Below are 27,376 nucleotides of genomic sequence, written 5' to 3'. Positions count from 1 at the left end.
TCCTATTATCAGTGAAATACAAATACCAGTGGTGAAATGTGGATTTTAACATAGATTTTAGCCTCTGTTTGGTGAAATATAGAGTGATAACTTTCCCAGAACTGCATTTGCAAAACTGTCTTTTCATTTGTAATAAGCAATACTGTTTTGGCGAATCAGAGTGGAGAAGAGTAAAGATCCAGAGACAATTTGGCTTGTGACTACTAATGAAAGCAGTATGTGACTAATATTGTGTGGTGTCAAGCAAAAATGAATTTATTTATGTCTTCAAGTATGTACAGCTTTTTTTTGAGAAGGTATCAATCTGACAAGGTCAGGAAACTGCTGGGAAAACAGGTGATATAGCAGGCAAAAGCAATCATACATCTAGCTGTCATTGCAAGCATTAGATTTAAAGACAGAAGTTACAGTGGAAAGCACAAAGAAAACTACTGCATAGGAGATTAAAAAAAATATCTAGGTCATTATTAAAGATCTACCTTATAGACAAATAATCCATTTTCAATTACTCTCTAATGTGCAAAAGTGAAACAATTTTAAAGGGTCATGCCAATGATTTTACATTTAAGGTTCAGTTTATGATGTGTTATACTCAGTCTGCGTAATGTGTTTTGTGAATTTGAAATTATTTTTTTAAATGTTGAAAGATAACAACCCTGATGATGTAAAGATGCTAGCGTGTTGCATTATGGGAAATCTAGCGTCCTCTAATTCTGCAAATATAGAACATTTCTGTTTTGGTTCCCCAAAAGTGTTTATTGTGCCTTTACAGAACTGCTTGGCTTACCATACTGACTGTGTAGTTTTACACGGGGAAACAAGGGACCACATTTATAAAAGCAAGTGTTTTCTTAAGATGACTGTGCCATTTGTACTCAAAAAGACACAAAATGACTTATGCAACCCCAGAACTCTTGTAAGGGAGTAAATGATTTATGCAAGAGATGTATTAAAGTATTGTTTTTGACTAAAATAGTGAAAGCACTATATTTTTTGGAAATCCTTGAATCATTTTAGCCTTAATACGTATAAGCATGAGCTAAAAGGCCAGCATCTAATATACAATTTTGAAAACCTATGCCTATTACGCAAACATCAAACAGTTGTGGCTTTTCGGTAATTCACATTCATCATATGCCCCCCTAATATTATTACATCAACAGCATTTATCAAACGAAAACCATCCACGCAGTAATCTCTTAAAAACCACAAGGCAACAATATGTAAAGCTACAGATTGCATTAGTAGAGGTATGGGATGATTATGATTTTGACTCGTGTGTTGAGTCCTTCAGCCCTCCTTATGTATGATTTCAATCGCTTTCTCTGAACAACATCCACTCTAAACACAGAACACCACTCAGTGGGGATTCAGAGAACATCCGTGTGGTCATGCAGGCTGCTGTGCAGGTGCTAAAGCAATCCCACAAGAACATGACTTCAGTGAACAAGGAAACTTACACAAGTATATGCTAACCTAATGCAGCTTTGGATATTCATTAATCTTTTTACAATCTCTGATATTTAATGTACCGCAACACCGGATTGTAGTGTTTAGCTGTGTTTTGTTGCTAAATTAAACATGTTTTAATCCACATTCATTATTCAAATCACATAATTTACCTGTGAAGGTGAAAGCTTATATAGAATATATCTAGAGTATGCTTTGAATCTAAATTCTTTTCTTCAAAAAACAGAAACTGCATTTCAAGGCACTCTCACAGGTGTTTTTTTTTTCCACCTGAAGATAAAGTTCAAGTTCATTCAAATCTCTTAAGGATGTTTCAAGCGCTTGTGCTGGAAGCATTTCATCGATGAAGAATGAAACCTATCCTTGGACTGAGAGAGAGTAAAGCGACTGGCCTTAGTGACCAGGATGTCAAGTCTTCACAGTGATGGCATGATGGTGGCAAATAAGGTGTTGCATTAAGACACGTAACTGCAGCACCAACCTACAGATTATCTAATGGTAACTGTACAAACACAGGAGCTATTTACAGACTGACGATAATTCATATATACACTCGGCAGCTTATATATATATGAGTGAGATGAGCAACACAAACATCAGCTGTTTAACTGAAAACACAATATGAATGAGAAATACAGTATGTACATTCAATGCACATACAGAAAAAGAAATCTGCACTTTAATGCACGATTCAGCTAATTACAAGTGGACTGCACTCAAGGATTATGCATTGTAATACGGACATGAGGTATGTTGATGCAAAATGACACAAATAACAAAAAGACTAAGGATGAGTATGTACATATGATTACATACGTGCTGGTTATATATATTTACACTATTATGTACAGATTGACTAGAACTACAATGAGATATATTTTTGGTAACGGAGTTGGAAGACACAATGCTACAGAGATTAGAGAGTCCTCGCCTTGGGGTCAGTTGGCTGATATGATGGTGCTGGAATGGAGCTGTGGGTATCCTGAGCTGAGGCCACAGCAGGAAAGGCAAAGACTCCTGGAGGAAGGGGAAAGAAAAACCCAGGCCACTGGCTAATAGAGAGAGGTGAGGGCAAGGCCCTGAATGGAGCAGGAGAGTGATGCTGATAAGAGGGATGTGCCCCCGCCGGCGGGGTAGCGATCATTGTTGACCCAGGGGCATCAGGCCAGGACAGTGGCAGACTACAGGCCTCTGGTCCTGAAGCTGTCCATGGCGATAACTAAAAGGGTTACATAGTTAAAAGCAAATAGTAAACATAGCACTTTTGCATATTAAAACAATAATAGCTACACTAACATGTAGACATGCAGGATACAGTACTGCAATACTAGCATGGCAATAACCTCTAGTAATCTTAACGAATGCCCCAGCATGCATTAGGAAATGAAATACAATAATCAAGTCAGAGTGCAAGTCATGATAAAATGAAAGCGTATTACTGTATTCTGTAATGAACTCTTCTAATTAATGAGTCCCTACAACATTAAGGCATTTTGAAGTTATAGCCATTAGAGTAGTTTTATACACTTCAGGCCTCATGATCTAAACACTGTATATTTGCAATATCTCTTTTATAGAATAGATAATAACCATAGCACTCACATCTGAAGCCCTAGCAAGCTGTTCACTTGTTTGAAGTGGATCCTGATCCCAAAGCTGGGGTCGAGTTATACTCAAAGAGTTAGTGCGAGGCCGGTGGGTGACAATCAGAACCTCCTGGGCCCAGTCATCCATTAGTCGTTGTAAGTCTTCAGGCAGGTTGCTATCATGGGCACTCGCAGATGTGCTACTGTATGTGCCTGTTTTGTTGTTGCTGTTATTGGCTTGAGCTTGGGCCAATCCTATCACCGGCTGATGTGGAGGAGGTGTGACACCCCCAGGCAGCTGCTGTGACTGATTGGAAGCCCCTGCTGAAGCTCCAGACCCTAAAAAAGACACACACACATATAAACACCTGGTTTAATACCCTGATTACAACATGAAACAAACAACTTGACTTATAGAAAAACAAATTCTTAATGAGACTGTAATTTTACATACTGCTACCACGCTCTTTACCAAGACAAAGTCGCTTCAGTGTCGCCCCTACAGAACAAAAAAAGATTAATGCAAATCGCTGCTTTCATCAGCAGGTTATAATGGTCAATAACGGGGAACGGTGCAAAACAAAGCTACAGAGCACTGCAAAACAAGGGAATAAAGTCACACTAACAAATGGATAAACAAGGCAATCATTCCCCTTAAATGAGACAATCCGTATAGTTAGCAAATCATGCAGATGACCCATGTTTAAGGCATTACAAAGTGCAGGATATCAAAGTGACAGATAACAAACAGGTAATACAGGGTTAGAAAGAAGCATGACGAGAAAATCTATTGTAGTTTGGGATGCATGAGACATGCAAGAGTCTATTTCCTAGGAATACAAAGTTGATAAGTGCTTATTGCACACAGACAGAGAGCAGAAGAATTAGTGAGACACGTGAAACGTGAGGTAAAACTCAATACTTATAAAAATATGTTGAATAATAAATAAATAAAAACAGTTTTTAAACATGACTGATAGCTATTGGGTAAAATTCTCAGCTTCTCTTTCAGGGAATTTGTGTAAACTGCTGAATAAAATAAAATCATCTCTGAAATGAAATAATACAATAAAATACCAACTAATAACAATGAGGCAGGGAAAAAAATAGCACATAAAAAACCCTGTGAACTAAAAGGAGTTTTACTGAAAATATGGAAACCAGAAAATATGAAGCTATGCAGGAAGAGAAGAGATACAAACAGATAGATAAAGACACAGGCCCACTGAGAAATCTAGCTCGTGGCTTGCTACTCGATTTATAGGTCACTCTCTCAGATGGTTGAGGGTAATTAGACCAGCCTGTAGAGGAGCATAATCAAGGGGAAAAGACAACAGGGTAAGAAGAATAAACACTCCATTGCCAACATTATTAAACAAAGCAACAACACAAATAATGGTTTTATTAATACTCTTTTATTAATACTGTTGAATCAGGGTGTGTGGTACCTTGCCCCGGTGGCACTTGTGTGCCAGTTCCATCTCCGTGTAGTCCAGCATAAATATTATCAGAAGATAAAGAGCCTTTAAGGGAGCAGGGCTGCTGAGTCTGCACAGGCTCCGAGGTTGAGCTGGGAAGGTGGCTGGTGCATGACCGGGCCCTGCTGTGAGTGGGGAAAGACCCTTTAGCTGGAGACCCATTTAAACTAACTGTGTTGTCACCCGTACCTGCAGCAGCACCTAAAGACACACAAATGCAAGAGGATAACATCGATAAATAGTCTTTCAGTACATATTCTTAACTTTTAGTACTTGGATTTCTGCAAAGCCACTCACTGGATCTGCTAGAGTCACCAGTTTTGGTTGTGACATTTCTAAACTGTTGAACCAGAGGGCTGAGAAGTTTGCCTGGCTTCAGCCTGTGCTTGCTGGACCTCTTTCTACGGCTGGCATGTGGTGCAGCAACTCCCAGGCCAGGAGGAGGAACTTTACCAAGTCTTCGATACAGGAGCTCCACTTCCCCTCGCTGATGGGCCTGCAGCTCAGAGATTTCCTTCAGATGTCTGAGGAAACCCAGGAGAGAAAAATAATAATGACTTACAAGCTAAATGACAAAATATCTTCATATACAAACATGCTGCATGACAGAAAGCAAACCAAAAGCGATGCTTACTTCTCCCTGAGTCTTTGTAGTTCTCTCTTTATGTCTGAATCCTCCATCTCGGAGTCATTATCGCTGCTGCCATAGGCAGAGCCGTGCACCCCACCATGCCTGCTCGGTGAGTCAGAGCTCTGCACGCTGCTGCTGCGACCAGAACGACGGAGAAAGGCCACTGCCCTTTTCATGAGGTCACTTCCTCTGCGCTCAGAGCGGGAGTGTTGCAACGGGGTGGCAGGAGTCAGCTTTGCAGGGCTGCTCTCTGCCCCTGAATCTGAGGAGAGGAAGCGAGCGTGGACCGTGACATCCACAGGGACGGATGTCATTGCACGAGGTAAAGAGCCCCGCTTGGCGTTAGAAGGAGGCGTGTCCAGATAGAAATCAGGCGGTGCAGAGTAACGGCTACAACGTGTCCTCTGTGTAATGTCATCTTCAGTGCTCACCACAGAGAAACGGCCAATTGTGGTGGAGGTAGCCATGGCATCAAACTGACCATGGTCCCTAATGTATCCCACAGGGTGCGCCGGTGAGGCAGCGCTGCTCCAGCTCCTTTGCTTCACATCTCGTCTGTTGGCCACTTCAGGGGCAACAGGAGTGATCTGCCAAAAGCACAGAAGAAGAATTCGTATGACATCATGAATGGTGTGAAAGAAGAAAATGGTGCTGAATACACAGCTCTACCTTCACTTTAAATGTGTGAACATACTCTAGAACATACCTTAAATCGACCTCTTGCTCCAGAGCATGAAGCAGAGTGAGGAACGTGTCTTCTTGACAGGGATGCTGGAAGGAAAATATCCACAATACTAAAACTGTAGCACTGCAGGAATTAACTCGCATCTCATTTTACTTAGGAGATAATGATGCCGATTATGTTGCGATGTTTGACGTACCACACACAGCTGAATCACTCAGTGCGCTCAAACTGTCCATTCTCTCTGGAATTTGAGGCTTATAGAGGGCAGAGGATACAAACTATTACTCGTTGTCCTTTAAAATACTTGATGAGGAACAGCTAAATAATATTTGTCATTCTCTCTTAGATCAGTTTAGCTGTGCTCCTTTTCTTGAACTCCATTAAAACACTAAAATATATTAAACAGTTAAATTAATATTATTTGGATACAGTACAACACAGTACAAAACATACTTACCAGCTGTTCACCTCCTCTGTAGCGTCCCTCCCCTATTGGCCCTGGGGTGCTGTTTCCTGAGCCTCCTGTGGCGCTGTCTGGACCAGGAGGAGACTGGATGTACTCTGTGCCAGACCCTGGTGTCTCTGCAGCGCTGCCTGATGGATACATGGGAGCATACTCCTGGTAGAGCAAATTCCGTAGTTTCTCATCCAGGGTTTTAATGGTGCTGTCCACAAAGCCGCTACGAGCCAGTCTTCCTTCACCATCGGACTCACTGGGACCTGCACCATGCTGGGATGGTGCTGGACTCTGTGGTAGTGAGGACACTTTGGTCCCTCCAACAGTGGCAAAAGGCTGATGCAGCACCACAGGTTGCTGTGGTCGCTCGCTCCGTGCAGCAGGGGCGTAGGAGACAGCCGGTGCCTCTTTGACTGATCCTGGCTCCTGGAGCGGAAGAGTAAGCGGAGATCCAACCTGTGAAGTGCTCACATCGAGAGAGAGGGGCATGACCAGAGGGCAGCAGGGCACGTCGTCAGCAATAGAAACCGGGCATGTCATATCAGGCAACTTCTGAGATGCATGGATTGGTGAGATGGAGCCGAGAGGGGATCCCTGCGAATCTTCCACAGGGAAAGCAGCATGCGGGGATGATGTTTGTGTTCTGGCTGTCTGGGCTTGCATGCTGTGTTGCATTGAACTGCCTGCTGGCTCCACTGATGGCACTGACTGGAGAGTCGGAGGTGCAGACACAGGAGGTGACAGGGTGGCCAGGAGGAGCGGGTCTGTGTTGGACATTATTGGAGGACTGCAGAATCCGTACACGTCGTAAGAGAAACCTCCACTTCCCCCAGACATTGTGGAAGATGAACCCTCTTCTGCAAAAGGTTTTTAAAAAGGTAGAATCAAAATTACACAGAATTGTGATATTTATTTATTTATTTTAAAAAAAGGTCTACTTTATTTATTGTGAAATCAGTTTTTGCCCATCTGAGCTGCAGGATGCCTGTCATTGTACTGCCACAAGGTGGTGCTCTTGCTCCTTGAAGCTGCTGGATATTATTGGAAAATTTGCAGTCACCTCTGGAGGGCTTTGCAGTGGTGCTGTCAGCAGGGTGCATAGCGGCTGAGCTCCCAGGTGACTGCGTAGTTGTCCCGTCAGAGGGGGTCTCCTGACTGGATGTAGGTATCTCCTCTACAGGGCAGATTATGAACCATCTCTTTCCTGTATGAAGAACTGGGAAGAATTTAAAAAAAAAAAAAAAAAAAGTTATAGTGACGAGGAAAAAGGATTTACCAGACATGCATATGGGTAAATGTTTTTCTAAGAAAAGTGTTATACCATTTTGCTGATAGACTGGTTGAGATCCTCCAGGCTGCTGACTCTACAAAGAAATGTACAGATGAAAGCTAAGTCAGTCTGCTAATTGCTAATTTCAAGCAATGAGTGTATTTGTTTCTTACCTCTCCTACTAATGCTTCAAATGGCTGGACTTGTAAAGGACTGCAACTCAAAGCTGTGTCCCTTTCACCCTCCATGTCTTCATTCAGCATGTCTTCAGCTTTATCCACAATATCCTTCAGCTGGTCAATAAAGATTTCCTTCTCTAACATCAAGATGAAGCCATTCTCTACCTGTAGATATGCAGTTGTTAAGATGTTAAACAATAATGTAAATATTAAGAAATGATTAAACACAAAGTCTAGATTGTACAAGTCTGGATTAACCATGTAAGTAGCGATTTCCTCGGGAGCGTCTCCATCCAGATCAAATTTAAATGTCACCATTTTGTGGTTGTGAGTCTCCAGCTGGCATTCGACCATTTTATCACCAGTGTTGCAAACCTGTGGGAGCAGTGCTTACACTTTACAAACTGAAAAATAAAAGATTTCAAGAAACTGTACATTCTGACACCACGAATGTCACCAAGACTCACATTGAGCATGCTCAGCTTTGGTTTGCTGGTCTTTTCCTGCCTGGAACGGGTGCGGGCAGACTTGCGGTGATGTTTCCTCGGTTTCCCATCTCCCTTTCCCACACTAGCAAAGCTTTCATAGCCATCACTTGTTTCCTTACCAGATGGTATATCAGACTTGAGACTAAAACGAAAAAGAACATTTTAAGACAGTTTAGCAATTCACGGCCAAGTGGCACATTTTCCTCACACAAAATTGTAAAAACTACAGAATCTGAAAAGACATAAAATATATTTTTTTTAAAAAATAACAGATACACACCTGTCAAATTCATAACTGGGTAAAGATATTGGTTTTTCCTGAAGCACCTCCTGAAAATAGAAAAATGGGAGTGTAAGAGGACCTCGATGAAGGACCTATAATGGATCACTGGGGGACTAAGCCTTACTGTGGTTAATGTATAATGTAATATGGTTAATGTGTGTTGTTACTTCTCAGCATGTTAAACTAAGATTCAGAAGCTGGTGTCATGATGGGACTGATGTATAAAATTTATGTTAATGTAAATGGCATTGGCGCGGATGATGCCGTCATTCACCTCCTACATTGTTCCCTCGCTCACCTGGAGACCGCTGGAAGCACTGTGAGAATCATGTTCTTTGATTTCTCCAGTGCCTTCAACACTATTCTTCCCTCGGTTCTGAAGGACAAGCTGGAGAACTCTGGAGTGGACCATCACCTCACTACCTGGATTTTGGACTACCTCACCGACCGACCACAGTATGTGAGGACTCAGGGCTGTGTGTCGGACAGGGTCGTCTGCAGTACGGGGGCCCCACAGGGAACGGTTCTGGCTCCGTTCCTCTTCACCATCTACACTGCAGACTTCTCCCACAATTCCACCCAGTGCTTCCTGCAGAAGTTCTCTGATGACTCTGCAATAGTCGGCCTCATCACTGATGGGGACGACAAGGAGTACAGAGGACTGACTCAAGACTTTGTGGACTGGTGCCAGCTGAACTACCTCCAGATCAACGCCAGTAAAACCAAGGAGCTGGTGGTAGACTTCCGCAGGCACAAGCATTCTCCACTGCAACCACTGAACATCCAAGGTATGGACATTGAGGCTGTGGACAGCTACAGGTACCTTGGTGTTCATCTGAACAATAGACTGGACTGGACTCATAACTCAGACGCCCTCTACAGGAAAGGGCAGAGCAGGCTGTACCTGCTGCGGAGACTCAGGTCGTTTGGGGTGGAGGGCCCACTCCTGAAGACCTTCTATGACTCTGTGGTGGCTTCTGCTATCTTTTATGGTGTGGTCTGCTGGGGCGGCAGCATCTCTGCTGGGGACAGGAAGAGACTGAACAGGGTGATCCGAAGGGCCAGCTCTGTTCTAGGATGCCCTCTGGACCCAGTGGAGGTGGTGAGTGACAGGAGAACGGCGGCTAAGCTGTCATCCCTGTTGGACAACGTCTCCCACCCCATGCAGCAGACTGTGACAGCACTGAGCAGCTCCTTCAGTGGGAGACTGCGGCACCCACGGTGTGGGACGGAGAGATTTCGCAGGTCTTTCCTCCCCACTGCTGTCAGACTCCACAACAAAGACTTTAACTGAACAAACACACACATCCACACATGTGCAATAACACTAAGTGCAATAATCTTTTCTGGCATCGTTGTATTTTTACTCAGTTGTATATAGCATTCGTATTCTATTTTTATCTTATTGTATATTTTTATTCTATTTTATTCTACTGTATATAGTATATTATTTTATTCTATTCTGTACAGCTGTGTACTGTATTTATTCTTATTGTATTCTAATTTTTGCGTCATAACTTTTGCACTGTCCACTTCCTGCTGTGACAAAACAAATTTCCCACGTGTGGGACTAATAAAGGTTATCTTATCTTATCTTATTTGAAATGAATCCTGCAGTTTGAACGTTCTTTCTGACCAGCGGATACTTTAATACAGTCATGTGAAAAAGAAAGTTTTTACAGAGCTACAGTATGAGCCATCATTTGTGGAAGTAGTAATAATGTGAAGTAATTGGTTTCTGTATCCCTTGCTGAGGTTTGCTGGCATTCATTTATGCACGGCTCTCTTCAGGTCCTGCCACAGCATTTCAGTCAGGTTGAGGTCTGCACTTTGGACCAGTGACACATCTTGTCTCTTTCAGCCATTCTGTTGTAGAATTGCTGCTGCATTTGGGATCAATTTCAGCCAGTCTTGAGCTGTCAGGCATATGGCCTCAAATGTGACTCTAGATTACTTTAATATACAGTGGAGTCCGTGGTCAACTCAATGAATGCTCTGGTTTTGTAGCTGCAAAACAAGCACAAATAATCACCCTCCTCAACCATGCTTGACACAGCTGCTATGAATTGCACTGATGTGCTGGCGTATTGTAATCTAAACGAACCTAAGCTGTGGAGCCATGTTCTTTCATGAACTTTAACACCTGACATGGTTAATAAAGCCTCTGGAGTCTGAGAAGCGTTTTTTTCCCCCCCACAGTTTCTTGGAGCATCGTAAGGTCTGATCTTGGGCTGAATTTTCAGAGACGTTAAAAACTGGTAAGACTGTGGCGTTGAGTTACCCCCACACCTAACTGCCTAAACCTCTGCTTTCACAAGTGCTGATGATCAGTTAATCAAGTTTTCTTTAGAAGCACCTGGCTGGTGTACTTACTTTTTCATGGATCTCCAAAGAGTTCTGTGAAGAACTTTCTTTTTCACATGACTTTATTTGTCATTTGCAGAGACAATTTTAATCAAGCACAGGTAAAGCTTATAGAATTTACATAAGTGTATAAACTGGTATTGTTCTCAAATATTCACAGACATTGGATTCATCACTACCTCTGCACAGGGCTCTTGATGAGGGGTGCTGGATGCAGATGCCATGTCTGCAGTTTGCTGAGTTGCAGGCAGGCTGGAACACTCGGGTATTGAGACTGTTGTCTGGGTGCCAGGAGGCTGCAGAACTGGAGCTGGGACTGAAGTTGTGACAGAAGCTGGAGCGGGAACAGGAGCTGCAGACTGAACTGGTGCTGGCAGGGTGTTTGGGCCTGAAACCAAGCCTGGGACTGACATTTCGGGTTTGGATGAAAGTATGCTCACAGAGGAGACTTCTGTTTGCTCCAAAATGGGACCCGATGCTGATACTAGTGGTTGAGCTGGGGCTGAGACTGCAGCTTGAATTGCTGTTGGAACTTGTATTGGGATTGAAGTGGGAGATTTAAGAAGGGTTGTGGTTTGAGGCATAGCTGCGGCCTGAGCTGATACTGGGACTTGAAGTTGGTTTTGTGCTCCCACCACAGCCAGAATTTGTGCTGGAGGTTGAGTAACAACATTAGCTGGAATTGGGATTGACGCTGGGGCTGGGACTGGGGCTGAAATTGTAGAAGCTCCTGCTAAGTCAAGGCCAGCTCCACTAGTTTCTGAATCTGTTCCCCTTCCCCAGAGAGAAGTCTGAACAGTAGGCAAAACTGAGTGAACCGCACCCAAATGCTGAAAGTCTCCCAGAGTGCCATGCGGAGTGAGTGACTGTATCTGAAAGAAAACAAGCACATTTAAAGAATTGTTCATCAGTTAGTTCAAGTACTCTGTGTCTTCGAGTCGCTAAACCCATGCCCAGCAAGCATCACACCCATTCCACCTTAGCATTACAGATTTCCTATGATCCAACCAACCATTACAGTGAGAACTGAGTGAAATATTCACCTGGACAGGCTGCTCAGCCAGACCGTGCTCAGGATTGGGGGCAGGGTATGGGGTGGGTTGTACCTGAGAGAGAGGTAAGGGATGGGTGGAATGGAAACTTAGGTTTGGTTGAGATGTGGAGGGGCTGCCCTGCTGCTGTGGCACTGCTGAGGACACGGCCATGGCAAAAAATGGGAGGGGGAATGCCACACTGGCTACATGCTGAGGTGTGGACAGAGGAGTGCCAAGAGTAGACATAGATGGCATGGCAGAATGAGGAATCAGAGGCAGAGAGGGACGGTGGGGTGAACGTGAGTAATAGGTGCTAGACATAGTGGATTCACTGCTGCTGTAGACAGATGGCAGAGGAGCTGGCGAGACGGGGGAAGGCTTGTGGCCCCCTGTTTGAATAACTGCATATGGTGAGGAAAACTGGGAAAGAAAAAGGGAAAATGATATAAAATGAACAAAGATAACTAATAGAAATAACATTCACACAGGCCCCTTATTTATTACTCTACCCTGCCACCTATTATATCATTTTATAGGAAGATTTGTTGTTGTCTTCTCTAACACAACACACCTGCATGCTGATCTGCAGGGGTAGAAGTGGGGAAGGAGCACTGGAGACTAACTGTGGAAAACTGGTAGCGGTGTCAGGATGACTCAGGTGGGAAGCAGGCTGCTCTGCAGATAACAGCTAAGGAAGGAAATGACATGTTTGGGGTTTTGTCTTTCTTCTTTTCTTTTTTTACTTATTTAGTTTTTTTTACAGTATGAATCTGAAACTGAGAATTCAAACTAATAATTAAACAGTTTAACAGCTTCACTTTATTACAAGTGAGCTGCAGGGCGGGCAGACTTGTGATTCAGTTATTCTGCATGCTGCTCTACCTTTGGCAGGATAGCAGCTGGTTGGAGATGGTACTACAGTGAGGAGAGATAAATGTGAAGGAGACACAAACCACATGAACAGCTATTCACATCACACACATAAACACAGATATACAGTACAGTGCACATTGGCTATTAAAGGGAAAATCAGATACACTTTTCACCCACCTCACACACAGCACTAGACCTACTTGACTTAAAATGGCCAGCACCACTAAATCAAATGGCAGATTAACTTCCATTATATTGCATGTTTCAGTTTATGATTTAAAAGTTGAAATTGTATTTTTTATATTACATGTCAAATGACGAGACCCTGCGAGTCAAGCACGCTAGGACAGGCAGCTGGGTGGGCTCCAATGAGCGACTTTCAAACCGTCGCTTCATAATTCAGATTTTTGGGTCTCACTACAGATGTTGCCAGGGTATTTTAGAGTCAGATGTATGCAGTACCTGCTCCTGGTTGGGCTGGGCAGTGTTCTGTGTCTGTAGAGTTGGGCCTGCAGCTGGAAAGCACTGTCTGCTCTGGTTAGCAGCAGTGGCTGGCGTAGCTGGAGCAGGAGCTGTCTGTCAGAAACACATAATGGGAGACCTTCTTTAGGGATAGTAGAACTGTATAATATGTGCTTGTATTTAATACAACAAATGTGGCTCACACTTTAGTTTGTCAAAGCATTTGTGGTCACTTGCAAGAAAATGGAGAGGGGTGTTTTTTAGCAGCTGGAATTGTTCATCAAGGGCAGTTAAAATGGAAATGGGAAGCGGCAGCATTTATCTATCATTGCCCATCCAACATGTTAAGAGAAGCACTTTGAGCGAGTAATTCAGCACTTAATGTTGATTAAGCAGGAGCAAAAACAGGCTGCTAACATACTGGCCAGGGGAGAGAGGCAACTTGCAGGATCAGGAAAGATACAGCAGGCTGCTGCTATGGCATTTCAGGCTATGCAAAGTCTTCTTCTCTAACCCACCAGAGAATTGGCTCTGTCTTTGCTGTGATGTGATGATAACTGCAGGTTCCTAACCACATTTGGAGAACAGTAGAACGGAGCATCCAGGCTCTGGCTCTTGTCTTTATGCTCACGTACTGAAGAACAACAAACCCCAGTTTGGTTGTGTAGTGGATGATTAACACCTCTATCAGAGAGGGTGGGGGAGCTGGTCCTGCGACTGACAATGTGATGGAGACAGTAGTTGAGGAGCGTGAGATCTCCACCTTCATACAAACTCCGTGGGAACACATTTTGTGAAGGTGGAGAAAGATGTGAAGGAGAAGCTGCCACGACGGGCTGACAATTTGATGATGTGGTAGTGGGCAGAGAGGGAGGAGACCTTGGCTGATGAAGAGATGTGGGCGAGCTTGGCTTGGAGACTGGAGCAAACTGGGTGGATGTGGTGTCAGTGCGTTTGTGTGTGTATCCCAGTGATCCACCTCCTTTTGTCCTGTCCTTGCAGAGGAGAGACATGCAAGCTTTGCAGTGATGGTGAGGCCCTGGGCTGCGTGGGACACATGGAGGCAGCTCTGCAGGAGGTTGTAAATTAAGGGGAAGGTGAGGTGAATCGAAATGACTTGCTGAGTCATGATGAGAGTGTTGATGGGGGAGCAAGAAAGGCGATAACAATGACGGCTTCTGGGCAGAGTTAGCATACAGGCAGTTTGTATCGTGCACTCGACTCTCTGTGCTATTTGCCGGAGACACTTCCTGTAACGGACACAAGCAGGGGAGTGGAGTTGTCTTAGTTAGCGATTGCATCCTACACTGTACCATCTCAACCATTGAGGCACTGCCACGCCTAAGACACATAGTACTTTCAGTGATGAGCAGGTTCTCATGGCAAACAAAGGGATCACTGTAGTGACGCTGATGACGTATCATTCCGAAAAAGAAAATAACATTTTCGTTATTTCAGAAAAATATCATTAAGGATATCAGAAAGAGAAAATGAAAATAACATGAAATGCTTTTACTCACTGTTTGACACTGATAAGGCCCCTGGTGCAGTTGTGATGCAGGTTGTTGAAAGGTCCCAGGGTGCAGCTGGCCTGCGGTTTGCTGGTACGCTCCTTGGTGTAACTGCACGGACTGTGCAGTGGACTGCTGGTAAGGCCCCTGGTGCAGCTGAGGGTCAGTCTGTGCAGGAGGACTGTAGATAATCTGAGTTGTGGTAACAGGTTCTTGAAACGTTGGGTAGGGGCCATTCTGCTGATTGTTTTGCTCATCTAATTGCATGGTGGAGCTCACTCCACTGCCAGCTGTAATAAGAGAGCATGTAAAAGATTATGATTCACCGTGATGCTTTTTGTCCATATGCAGGAAGGACAGACACTCAAAAAGAGAGATGGGGTGTGGGAGACAGTGGAGTAGAATCTTAATAAAATTCAAATGCTAAATGATGTCACGTAATTTGGCATCACTCAGACACTGCAGCAGCCATATGTCTGATTCTCGCTTAGGTTCACTGAAACTATTTTAGCAACAGTCTGTGTCGTGTGTTTTAACCAGTGTTTGATTCTGTTGACCAAGATGATAACAAATGCACAAGGAGAAAAACTATCATGACATGTGTTGATACTTTTGTCAGCACATTTCATATGAGCGAGATGAAGACGTTCTGGAAATACGAGATCCAAACAGAGCTAATTACGTTGTGTAGATAGGTAGGATCCAATCAGAAGTAATCTCCTTGTGCAGTAAGGTTAGATACACACATTTAATCTGAAAAACACGCAGGGAGGGCAGGCTCAGCTATGCTTTCTCACGATAACACAACAAAATATCTCTTAGCAGGAAAAGCAGCAGCATTTCATATTTGATGTCATGGAAAATAAAATGCTTTGTAAACCACGTGGAGCAACTCTCACTGGTAAAAACATGACAAACTTTTACACTTTATATTTTAGTGAACTGAATCACTTCAGATTTAGTTTGTGATGCTCTTGCGATATTGAATCAACTAAAACTAAAAGAGCTTAGATGTTTAAATTCTTAATAAAATTAAAACTGGTCAAAATTGGCTCTTAAAATCAACACTGGTTTTAACTTCAGGTTTTGTGTTAATGCACACATTCACATAATATTCTAATTCCAGTTTCTTACATGTGGTAGATGTGGCAGCGGGGACGGTGCAGATCAGAGTCTGCTGCTCTGACTCTTGGTCTTCATAATCTGTAGTAGCTAATGCAGCTCCCTGTGGCATCCCTGTACTGGGAACCTGTAGGAGGTTCTGCTGAGTTTTCTTCACGGGTGTCTCGCTGTTTCCATTTGGTGAGACAGTCCGCTCCCTCCTCCATTTGATTAGAGCTACACGATCTCTGATGGACTTCCCAACGATCTTCACATCACAATCCAGAAAGAAACCTGAATCCACCTATGGAGGCACAGGCAAGATACTCACTGCAGCTCAGAACTACCCATCCTGCATTAACAGAAGTTTGCATGAAGAGCGAAAGGTCAAGTGATCAGTTGCCCTAGTTCAGGAGCGTCAAACTCACTTTTTACACCAAGTGCATGTAAAGACTTTTAACTAAACAATTAATAATTACTGTTATGTAATATAAATGCCCAGATGGAGCTCTTTACCAACAGGAAAAACTCTAAAATTGATTAAAATACAATTGAAAATCGAAAATATATGCCCTCCTTTTCCCAAAGCTCTCTAGTGGGCCCGACTGTCTTTGCCGAGCTGATTCTTTCCCCCGTGCCTTATGTTTGACACCCCTGCTCTAGTGTCTATGTAGACATAGTCCTGTGGTATCTGAAGCACTTCGCAGTACTGCAAACCAGTAACGCACTCCTTACATCAGACCTACATCAGAAGATGTGTTCCAATGTAATGACTTCCATAACATTATTAGACACTTTGTATATCATTATGCTGATAGCCCAACTACCTCATAACAGGAAATAACAGAAACTGAATTGAAATAGCAAACCACAAAAAAAACAAAAAAAACAAAACTACTTTTGTTATGGTTAGAGTTTAAATTCATTTCCCCTCTATCAGTCCATAAACCTAATCTCACTGACTGGCTGTAGGAAGAAGCCAGAGTACCCAGACACAGGGAGAACATACAAACTCTAGACAGAAAGGCTCCGGCCAGATGATGGATTCAAACCCAGGTGTTTGTTGCGAGGCAACATTTTAACAGACACCAATAAGAAACATGAACTGGCAAAGCACTGAGAAACAGTGCTTTTTGAAAAAAAATTTCCTTACCATTTCTTGGGCAACAACTTCTGGGACCTCATGCACCAAATCAAAGGTAAACTCAATGGCACCAGTGTCTTTGTATTTTCCCTTCAGTTTTTTAGGATCTTCGACCCACAGCTTTAGAGCGATGGATGCTTTTTTCCCATCATCTTCTTCATTGAGCTCCACCCTCACACCCGTGTCCTCTGCAAAGAAGGCGTGATTCAGGAGGTCCTTGATGGAGTACCTGCAAGAAATACACAAACACTACAGACCTGCACTACATGTCACTGGCACAGTAAAACACAGAGGAGCACAAACTATGTCAGAGTCAAATAGTGGTATTGACGTCTCTTTGCAGGAGGAGAAACAAAACAACGCAGTGCTAATATAAGAGTCAATCTCTACCCACACAACAATGCGTCATAAGCTAGAGATAGAGGTTCTGGTCCAATTACCTTTCTTCCCATCTGTGACAGATGCACTCCCCGATTATTTCCTTAATTTCTGGGTCGCGGACTTTGCTGTAGCTGGCAGGTTTCACCCCCTAAAAAAATGTAATCCATGTCTTAGCTTACCAAATGACAGGTTTTAAACAGAAGTACTTGGAGAAATAACAGAAGAAACTTCTGTCTGCATTGTATAAAATCATTAAATACAGAGTCTGTTAAACACATTGTCTTTCAGACATATGAGCCCTGGGAATAAAGGTTTTCAAAAGAAATAGGACAGTTCTCATCTGCCAAATTAAAAGTGTCAGCATTAGCTACATTAGGTAGATACTGTTGTCTGTTATAACAGTAATTTAACTAAATTAGTCCGAGGTTTGCCCATGCTCTCAGGGTCCTGTGTTCCAAGCGCTGCAGAACCAGCTAGATGCTTTATTTTTTTCTTCCAAGTTTGACCTGGAACACCACAAGAATACAACAGTGCATCTGTGCAGGCAAAAAAACTCCAACAAAATAAGCAAACCTACATGTAAATTTGACTGTCTTTTGATCACTGCAAATGTGCAGAACAAATCGGATATTGTGGCAGGCTTATAATGAACCCTTCATTCTAAATAAGAACCAAAAAATTGAGATATAGCTTGGCTTTGTTGTAATCATAGATTGAAAGTTATTATAGCAGTGGCAGGATTTGAACGTGAACTCACGCTGGTCACTTTGCGGTAGATCTGAGCAGCATTTTGACATTCAGAGTAGGGATATTCAGATGTTGCCATCTCCAGCATACACATCCCAAAGGCGTAGACATCCACGGCCTCGTCATAGTGCTCCTCATACATCTCTGGAGCCATGAACTCTGGAGTGCCTGGAAAATTAATGCAAGAGAAGATGATAAATTGCAAACTTACTGATGGTTTAATTGAACTCCAGTGGCATCAACAGCAGAAACTGATCAGGCCTGATAAATCATGAAGAATTTTCTAAACATGACAGTAAAATATAGCAACTTTAAGGTGGTCAAAAAGCTAATAATAAGCCCAAACAGTCTCGGTAACTCTACACCAAGTAGGGTTAATGTTTTTTTAAAAGTGGCCAATGATTCAAAACACTCATTGTGTCACAGCTGGTCGGATCCAGTGACACATAGATGTTGAGCTTTTAATGTAATTCTACACTTCACAGAATTTTTTGTTTTGTTACATAAAAAACATAACAGGCACAAAATCCCACACTTAGAAGGAACAAGTTCCCTTATTTTGGTTATGCAGTACACAGATTTACTGTTTTCGTTTACTCCCACAGTGATCGTCAGTGTCATTTTTGGTACTGAACACTACCTGCAGCAACAAATAACCCGCTGACACATTTTAGTGTGGGATTGGTGAGTGCAGTGAAATATTTTGCCAAAGATAAAAACAGAGCCAAGAATTAAAAGCAAAACTAGAGCGAATGTTTGACTTTGATGCATCAGGTAAAATAATCTCGACCTCTAACGGTGTCTAACAGTGTCTGCACTGCGTTTAGTTTCTTTCTGCACTGTGAAAATTCCCAAATCATTAAAACAGCATTTTTTCCAACTGCATGGTAACTAACCAATAACACTTTTAGCAAAAGAGGCTCTCTTTAGAGTCGCCAGGCCCAGGTCTCCGATTTTGACAGAGCCCGTAGGACCAGTGATGAAGATGTTGTCACACTTAAGGTCTCTGTGGATGATCGGAGGAGTTCTAGTGTGGAGGAAGTGGAGGCCTTTGAGAATTTGTCTGCACCAGCTTCTAAGAACTTTAGGCTTCATGACCTTAAAGCGCTTCAGATACCTGTTGGAAGATAAAGAATGTATATATTATTGTGGTGATAGAGAATTTCCAGTTGACAACAAGTAAAAACTGGCTTTTCAAACATGCTGAATGATAGTTGCTGAAATCACATTTAGAGATCTATCCCCAAGTAACCTCTGCATTTATAAAATATATCCAGTTAGCTGTTCTTCTCTTGCTAATTTTTATAGCCTTCTCTAATGATTATTCTTTTCTCAAACCAATTTCCTAATTGTGACTGCCTGAAAATCTTTTTCTATTCTGTCCTACCCTCTATTTGGTATTCATTTATTTTGCTAATTACTCTTTACGAAGAAAATCCACCCCCTTATTCACATAAATATATCTTTCAGCTTTTGGTTGGATTTCAGCCGTAGAATGACTAAAATTATGCCATTCAACAGCTTTGGGGAGCAAATTAAAATATAGCAAAAAAGACAAACAAAGGTTATGACAGGAAATATTTTTCTTTTGCCGCTCACGTTTTTAGTGTTCCTGAGGTCATCAGCTCTGTCACCAGAACAATACACTTTTTCCCTTTGACAGGTGATTCCCAGAAGTCATAAAATCGCACAATGTTGGGATGCTGGAGAGCCTTTAGCATTTCTGCTTCCTCTTTGAATCTCTGTCTCTCTGCTTTGGACAGTTTCCGTTCCTGGAAAAATGAAGAAAGAAAATGTTTTTTTGTTTTTTTTTACTATTATTTATGCATCTACTTCTATAGAGTATAAAGAAACAGTATTAGTCTCTCTGTGTTTCTCTACCCACCTCATTTCTTTATATTTTGCTTCCAACAAGCCAGACTTCTATCTTTTCAAAGTGGTCTCAAATAATAGTTCTCCACGTTTTCTGAGGGATTTTCAGCCCAGTCCTTTTTTCATAGGAATGTTTGCTTGTTTGTTTGTTAAGCCATGTAACACTGACCTATGAAGCATTTAATCATAAAAAGGCAACTCAGGGGACTAACTGGTAATGGGTCTACACATAGAAGACAACTTAGCAAAAAAACAATTTTAACTCGTGTCTTTAGGCACTTTACTAGCAGCCTGGGACTGAAATACCTATTTTGGGCCCATTTCTTTAGTCAAATCTACAAAATAAATAACTAAAAAGATTGCCAAAGGTAACACAGTTTGACAGACAAAAAATAGTATCTTTTCTATTAGGTGAAAACTTTGCGTATCTCAGCATGTTGTGCAGTGTTTTCTTTACTTTACTTCACTGACAAGTGGAGAATAAAAGAAGTTGCAGGTCTCAAAACCTATCTGCAACAGATGAACAATGTCTGAAAGTCCTGTCTTTAAGAAATGGGAAAAAAGGCAGCAAAGACCTGACACAGGCCCTGAGAGATGCATCTTCATTTGATTCATGGACTGTTCACAGATTCCTGAGCAAAAATGGCCTCAGTGGAAGGCCAGGAAATGGAGAGGAGAGGCCAGGAGAAAAGGCTGAGGTATGCCAAATTACACAAGAACTGATGAATGATGATGAAGAAGGAGAGCCATCTGTGAAACACAGTGGAGGCTCTGTTATGGTTTGGGGCTGCATTTCAGCCAGTGGGGTTGGCGATCCTGTCAAAACTGATGGAATTTCTGTACCATCAGATTTTCTCCATCATGCAATATCACCTGGAATGCATCTGATTAGAAACAGCTTTAGTTTCAACATGACAACTATTTCTTTGAAAGCAAACACATATATAGAAATGCATATATTGAAGCAGTGTGGGATCGTGTTGACAGAACAGAACAAAAGGCAGAAACATCCAAAGAAGAGCTTTGAATGTCCTTCAAGAAGCCTGGAGAGCTATACCTGAAGACTGCTTAAAGAAAATACAAGAACACTTGCCTAATATAGTTCAGACAGTGCTGCAGAATAAAGGTGAACATACCAAACACTGACTTTCAAGCTCATTAGTTTTGTACAGCCTCTGTGTTTGCCTTCTATAATGTATTTCCACTTCTGTTTGCAAATGTTTCAATAAGTCGCTGCACCTGTTTCTCATTTAGGACAGATATGCATTCTTCTCAGTTAGAGATGGTAATGGAACAAATATGATTCCTTTGAATATTCCCATTGCTTTATGATGGGACTCTGCTGCCTGTGGCTCATGTTTATAGTGAAAGCAGCTTTGGCATTTTGAGTGGGTATACATGGGGGTCTGAACCAATTACTCTCTTTATTACCACTGTGTAGAAAACACAAAGCACTACAGCATTCGTGAAATCACATTTTCAAAAGACAGATGAGTAGAAGTCTTGTTTAATCTGTTGCTGTGATACAGAGACAGACACATCTGTCATGGCAGATAAACGTGAGCTTTAATCACATTTTTAATCATAAATGTCAAACATGCCTCTGGTAAATAATGGAACAAAAAAAAATTCCATTAAGACTTTATAACAGCGAGCTAGGATTTCTTTTTATTTTCCTTTCAATCACAAAGCCACAAAGCATAATGAAAATCCTTGATTTAGGAATTAAATTGCACAAATTTTGAATTCTACATCTTTACTTATACAAGCCTGAGTGGGTTTGTGTATAATGGATCAATATTTTGTCCCCTTTCTTCCCTGAACTGTTGTATAAATAGTAAAACAGCTGACAGCAAACACCCTCCGCATTTCAGTTTCTCTCTTGTCAGCACAACACATCCAACTCAAAGACTATGACAACGCCAAAAACTGCATGACCTCCAGGGTTTCTTTAGAGCCGTCTCCATAGACACGTTTCAGCAGAAACCATTCGGGTGCAGTTGATGTTTCAAAGGCCAGGGAGTCCACAATAACCTGATGTACATTTCATGCTATTGATTATCGACAAATACCTGAGAATCAGATTTCCTGCAAAGCTCATAGTGATCTATACAGTGCTCAGTCTGAGGTGTCTTATATTACATGCAACACTGTGAAGGATACAGATCCGACTTTCTTTCATAACTCTGATTCTTATGGTGTACAAATATATTACAGTTTGCCTCATCCCCATATCTTCATTGTCCTTTTTTAAAAGCAATTTTCATACAAATTATTAGAAGACGCTTTGAGGGATAAGATCTCAGCAGGGTGTGGCACCAGGATTGTCTTTACTGAGACATAATTGTGCACAATGAAAAACTAAATAATAAATAATATTAGAAATAAAATAGAATGTTGTGGACACAAATCTGGAAATAATATAAACATACAGAACTCTTGGTTTACTGTGTATCAAATACTTCGTATACTATAAACTGTCCTTAGATGAACCCAGCCTTTCCCGTTTCTACTCTCATGGTGCAGAAGGCTGCATCAGCAAGACTCACTCTCCAGACACATCTGTGTGGTAACAGCACAAGGGTATAAATCGCTGTTTGATATTTATTACTAAGCCATCAGACAAAATGTACAACTGTGAGACACTTCTCAGTGTGGTAAAGTGCTTTGGCATTTTACTAAATTGTGTTAGGCGATTTGCTAATTTCGGGTAAACAACTCAGTCAGCAAACGTTTGATCGCATTTTTGCAGGCAAGTAAGTAGCAAAACTGGCAGCCTGGTTTGCTCAACACCAGGAAAAAAGCTCCACTTCAAATACAATTCATTTCTGATTTCTATGAGCATCTATGTTTTCTGCTGTCTCATTCTTAGTTCTACCTCCGTACGCACACAGTGTACAAACCACACAGGGCATCTGAGTTACAGCAGCTTTTTTTGTGAGTGAGTTACACAGACAAGAGACACTCCGAAGGGCAAGGCCTCATCTCGAGGGACAGAATGGTTGAATCATCACTAGATCTCCCCTAAGAACCTGCTCAGACACCACGCAGATGCAAACACACACGCATAATGCACAAATACACTTACTGTAGAGCTCATCAAACGTGACACACATTCAAAAAGCACACTCTGCTGTGAAATACAGTTAATTATGTGTTTAAGTGCTTAAAAATATGCCCAGTGGTTGGATTCTCTTCTAACAGACAAGAATGAGCACTGAAGATATGGATAGGTGTACTGATGAGGATCAGAAAACCAAATGCAATAAAGTAATAAAGTTAATCTTAAACAGTAGTGACGCATTGTGGTACAGCCTTGGACAATCGCCGTTCTCACTCTTCAAATGAGATGAAGACACGCTGAATGGGCTACATCAGAACTTCATTTTCATCTACTGAATGCAAATAGAAGCACAATGTAACTACCACTTAATTCTATGAACCTTACAGAGCTAGGCTGTGATTTTTTCATTAGGGAGAAATTCAGTGATTTGTTGGGCCAGACTTGCTGAGATGCCTTCCTACACTTTCTGCAAGAGTATGAGGTGAAATGTTTTTCATCTTATATGAAATAATTGTAATTATGATCAGTTAAAGCACACGAAAGGTTTCTAAGATTACGATGAGATGGTGACTCATCATTTTGTGCACTGGCCCCAACGTCTAAGTCCGCGTGTAACGTGAAAGCCAATTCAGTGACTAAGCATACACCAAGAAGTAGTAGCTATTTAAGTTTAATGAAAAAGATCTGCTGGGAAAAACAAAGACGCTTCTGCTTGTGTTTTGATGCAGAATGTCTTAATACTTAATTTTTTAAATTCTATTCTTATGCCTGCTCATAAATCTGCAGACTGAAAAAGCTTAGCACAATTTGAGCCCTTAAAGGGCAGCCACTGTCTACAGGTCTGTCTGCAGACTAATCTGTATATCACATGGGCAGCATCTAAACTAATCATTAGATTACCACATACACAGATTAGCGATACAGCAAGCTGTCACTCATATGAAACACTGCATCACCCCTTGCTAAAATATAGCCTATAAGCAAATCTGACTAATTAAAGTGCCATTTCAGTTCATCTGCTGACATGGCTGAGTAGGTACAGATGAAATTCAATTCACTTAAGAGTCAATAATGTGCGCAGGGGACAAGGAGGATGCAGATTTCCTTTAAATGACATCTTTGTAATCTACTGAATCAGAAATGTGCTGTTACTTCAACTTGGTTTGGAAATAGCAACATCTAGGCTAAGAATTATAAAAATAAAAGCTTGTAAACTGATTGCTGAATTTTAAAAAAAAGTGAAAAAGTGAAGTTTCTTGTAATACATATATATGTGTGCGTGTGTTCACACATAAATCCTGTCATATGTATTGTAAATGCTTGTAACTTCAGCTTGTTTAATCAATCCCAGCTATATACAGAACCATGGCTGTGACCTGGCTGAGCTAATGAGGGAAAGAACCAAAGGCAACAATGTAACACAGCATCCACTGACCCTGCCTGAGAGTTTGGTACATGACTGGCATGTATATGGGTATTTATGTGTAATATAAAGATCTTTATTATTGTCTTGCTTTTTATTTTTAACCTTCAAATGAGCGAATGAAAAACAATCAATGATGCTGTAGAGCTCTTGTAGTCAGCTAATTTGTGTTGGCTGATTGATGTTGGACCTCAGTGATTAGCGAACCCACCTGAAGCTCACACCAGGCCACTTCGACCCAGGTGTCGGTGTCGAGACCTTTATAGACAGTTTTGAAAGACCCTCTCCCCAGCTCGATGTCAAACTTGAGGAAGCGCCCTCCGGGCGAGGTGGCCACAGCCTTCATTCCGGGCTCCTCTTCGTTTTCGTCACTTCCTGCTTTACCTGTGACATCGGAGGGCACGACCTCTGCCTTGGGCTCGCTTTCGCTCCTGCCTCCCTTCTCCTCGTCCGCGTTCACGCTCTCTGTGGCCATGTCTTTCAGGCCCACCTGGCTCTCCGTGCTCGAGGTCTCCTGGAGGCGGGTCGCGTGCAGAACCCGCGCCCGACTCCTGTCAACGATGGTTCGCAGGTCGATGTTGAGTGCCGGGCTGCTGTTGGCGAACTCCGGTGTGTCCACCGGCGGCTCTTCGGAGTCTGACAACCACTGGCTCCGCCGAATAAACCTGTGGCGGACCGGCACCTGGTAGTCTGTGGAGGGGTATGAGCTGGGGTCACTTGCTCCACGCAGGGCTGTGTTTTGTATGTTGACATTGTGGTCTGTACCATTCTCATACACAGGCCTGCAAGCATTTGCATTAATGTCCGAGTCCAGATTAGGTGCTGAGGAAAACGTGGATCCCAGTGGCGGATCTTTGCTTGAATCCACCGAATCCATCCCGGTTACGCTGTTAAACACTCACCGGCGACATTGTTTCTGGAGGATGATGAGCCGCTCTCTCGTAGCGGTGGAAGAGTTCGCTGCTTACCTGCAACACTCCAACACGGTGACGCAGTTCGCCAGTTTAGGGTGTATGGCCTTGGGTTTTTTGTTTGTTCGGGACACAAAACATCCCCCAAAAAATGTCCAGCGGGGAGGATGCGTGCATTGCTCCTTGCCACCTCACGCCCCGGTGGTCCACCTTGCTGCAGTACAGCACAGAGCAAGGCGACCTAAGCCTGGTGTCGCTGTCAGTTTAACCTATGAGCTCACGAAATCCGTTTCGACCACATTGCATAAGATCCTGCGCCTACTATAAAACTGTGATTTGTTCCGCAGACAAATAGCTGTTCTATAGGCCTACAGTGGACAGGCGGGGATGTTTAGACCGTGGCACGCACCGGCTCCTCCAAAGACACATCACGGGACAAGCAAGTGCGCGTCAGTCATCGAGACGGACTCCGGTGGATGCAAATATACAGCAGGTGTTCCGGGTGAAAGTGTGAATCAGCTCCGAGAAGTGTGACCTCAGCATAATTCCATCTATCCTCACACTCCGCATATACTTTTTCCTCTCCTGCGTCGTCCTGAAGCCGAGTGCAGGATGGACACAAGCGCTTATCAGATTATGCTCACTGCGGCACAGCTTGCCCCACGTCGTCGGAGCACACAGCTCTCAGCGCATCTGTCGTTCCAGATGATAATGCTGTTTTCTTCTTCAATTTCATCTCTTTCAGGTTTGGGGAAACTAGAACATTTCACGGCACAACCCACGCCCCTAGCAACAACACGTATCCAATAACTCGGCACGCTTTTAGGCGGCACCTTTACCCTCCCCGGACACAGGCTGTGTGGTCCACACTAGTGATGGGTCGTTCGCGAACGAAATGGCTCTTAGAGCCGACTCTTTGACGTGAACGACGCGAGCCGGCGGGTTTTTTTTTTTTTCTTTCTCTCAGCCTCTCTCTCGCACTTTTTTTCCGCTTCACTCTGCACGCGAGCCTTGTGCTTTACGCTGGGCTGAGGGTGGAGGGGCGGTAGTTACACTCAGTAGCACAGGAACAGAGCCAGAGAGAGAGAAAGAGAGGCAGGGACAACAACATTAGAAAGGTATAGTAATCATCCACAACTATTTTCGGTTGCAGATGATAAAGGATTGAGAAAGTTTATTCATGCAGGTCCATATGACAGAGAATATGCATGTTCTTTTAGTTTTCATATTATAATTTATATTTAATTGTGTTGTGGTTTGCAGTGTTTTGTGTTCTTTTCACTTTAAATTTGTGAAAGGAAAAAGCTGAAAATTTAAATAGTTAAAACTTGAAATGTGAATAGTTGATTTTTGTATTATATGATTTATTTATTACATTTTATGTGGAGTGAATAAATAAAAGTATATTTACGGTGGCCCCTAGAGACAAAGCACATACAAACTTCAAATCACGTACGAACTCTGAAGCATGTACAAACTCCAAAACACGTAAAAACACGTACAAACTCCAAAACACGTAAAAACTCCAAAAACACGTAAAAACACGTACAAACTCCGAAGCACGTAAAAACTCAGAAGCATATAAAAACTCAGAAGCACATAAAAACTCAAAACACGTACAAAAGACAACAGAAGTGCTCCAGGATGCTGGGCGCAGTGTTGAGCCTTTGTTATCTTGTGGCTACACAAGCCAGCAAGTACCAACGACCGGATTTGGTGTGTGGTAATAACAGGTAAATGAACTTTTTTTTAAATTATTTGAATATATATATGAGTGCCTGTCAGTGGCGGCTCCTGAAAAAAATCTCAGGGGGGGCAATTTTTATGATATCGACTAAAATGACCCATTTAATGAGTACATCAAACAACACAATTTTAATTTAAATTTAAAATGAACAACCATATTCTGGCCATTTGTATAGATTTGTAAAAATGAACATGAACAGATTTTTTTTTTTTTTT

General features: G+C 42.4%; 1 protein-coding gene across 4 annotated transcripts; it reads right to left on the bottom strand.

The window, feature by feature from the left end:
- Nucleotides 1-243: 243 nt before the first annotated feature.
- wnk2 (WNK lysine deficient protein kinase 2) lies at nucleotides 244-26,268 on the bottom strand. Of its 4 annotated transcripts, none has more exons than XM_080891351.1 (28): nucleotides 24,715-26,268; nucleotides 19,744-19,916; nucleotides 19,041-19,261; nucleotides 18,155-18,312; nucleotides 17,457-17,545; nucleotides 17,026-17,245; nucleotides 15,906-16,176; nucleotides 14,781-15,061; nucleotides 13,261-13,374; nucleotides 12,497-12,613; nucleotides 11,935-12,345; nucleotides 11,071-11,763; nucleotides 8,525-8,574; nucleotides 8,224-8,386; nucleotides 8,015-8,131; nucleotides 7,751-7,921; nucleotides 7,629-7,671; nucleotides 7,368-7,523; nucleotides 6,308-7,164; nucleotides 6,047-6,104; nucleotides 5,872-5,936; nucleotides 5,169-5,752; nucleotides 4,832-5,058; nucleotides 4,505-4,735; nucleotides 4,259-4,357; nucleotides 3,511-3,555; nucleotides 3,073-3,395; nucleotides 244-2,689 (listed from the first exon to the last, which is right to left on the bottom strand). In XM_080891351.1, the coding sequence occupies exons 1-28, from the start codon at nucleotides 25,378-25,380 to the stop codon at nucleotides 2,387-2,389; spliced, it is 6,906 nt and encodes a 2,301-aa protein (XP_080747477.1). In that variant the 5' UTR covers nucleotides 25,381-26,268; the 3' UTR covers nucleotides 244-2,386. The 4 variants fall into 4 exon arrangements, with proteins under 4 accessions (XP_080747477.1, XP_080747478.1, XP_080747479.1 ...); XM_080891352.1 differs by having other exon boundaries at nucleotides 4,283-4,357; XM_080891353.1 differs by lacking the exon at nucleotides 12,497-12,613.
- Nucleotides 26,269-27,376: the final 1,108 nt, after the last annotated feature.

Source organism: Rhamphochromis sp. 'chilingali' (genome assembly GCF_963969265.1).
Source record: "Rhamphochromis sp. 'chilingali' genome assembly, chromosome: 9".
In the NCBI taxonomy this organism is placed as follows: Eukaryota; Metazoa; Chordata; class Actinopteri; order Cichliformes; family Cichlidae; genus Rhamphochromis; species Rhamphochromis sp. 'chilingali'.
The sequence above is the reverse complement of the archived record's forward strand: the minus strand, read 5'-3'. Positions and strand labels throughout refer to the sequence as shown.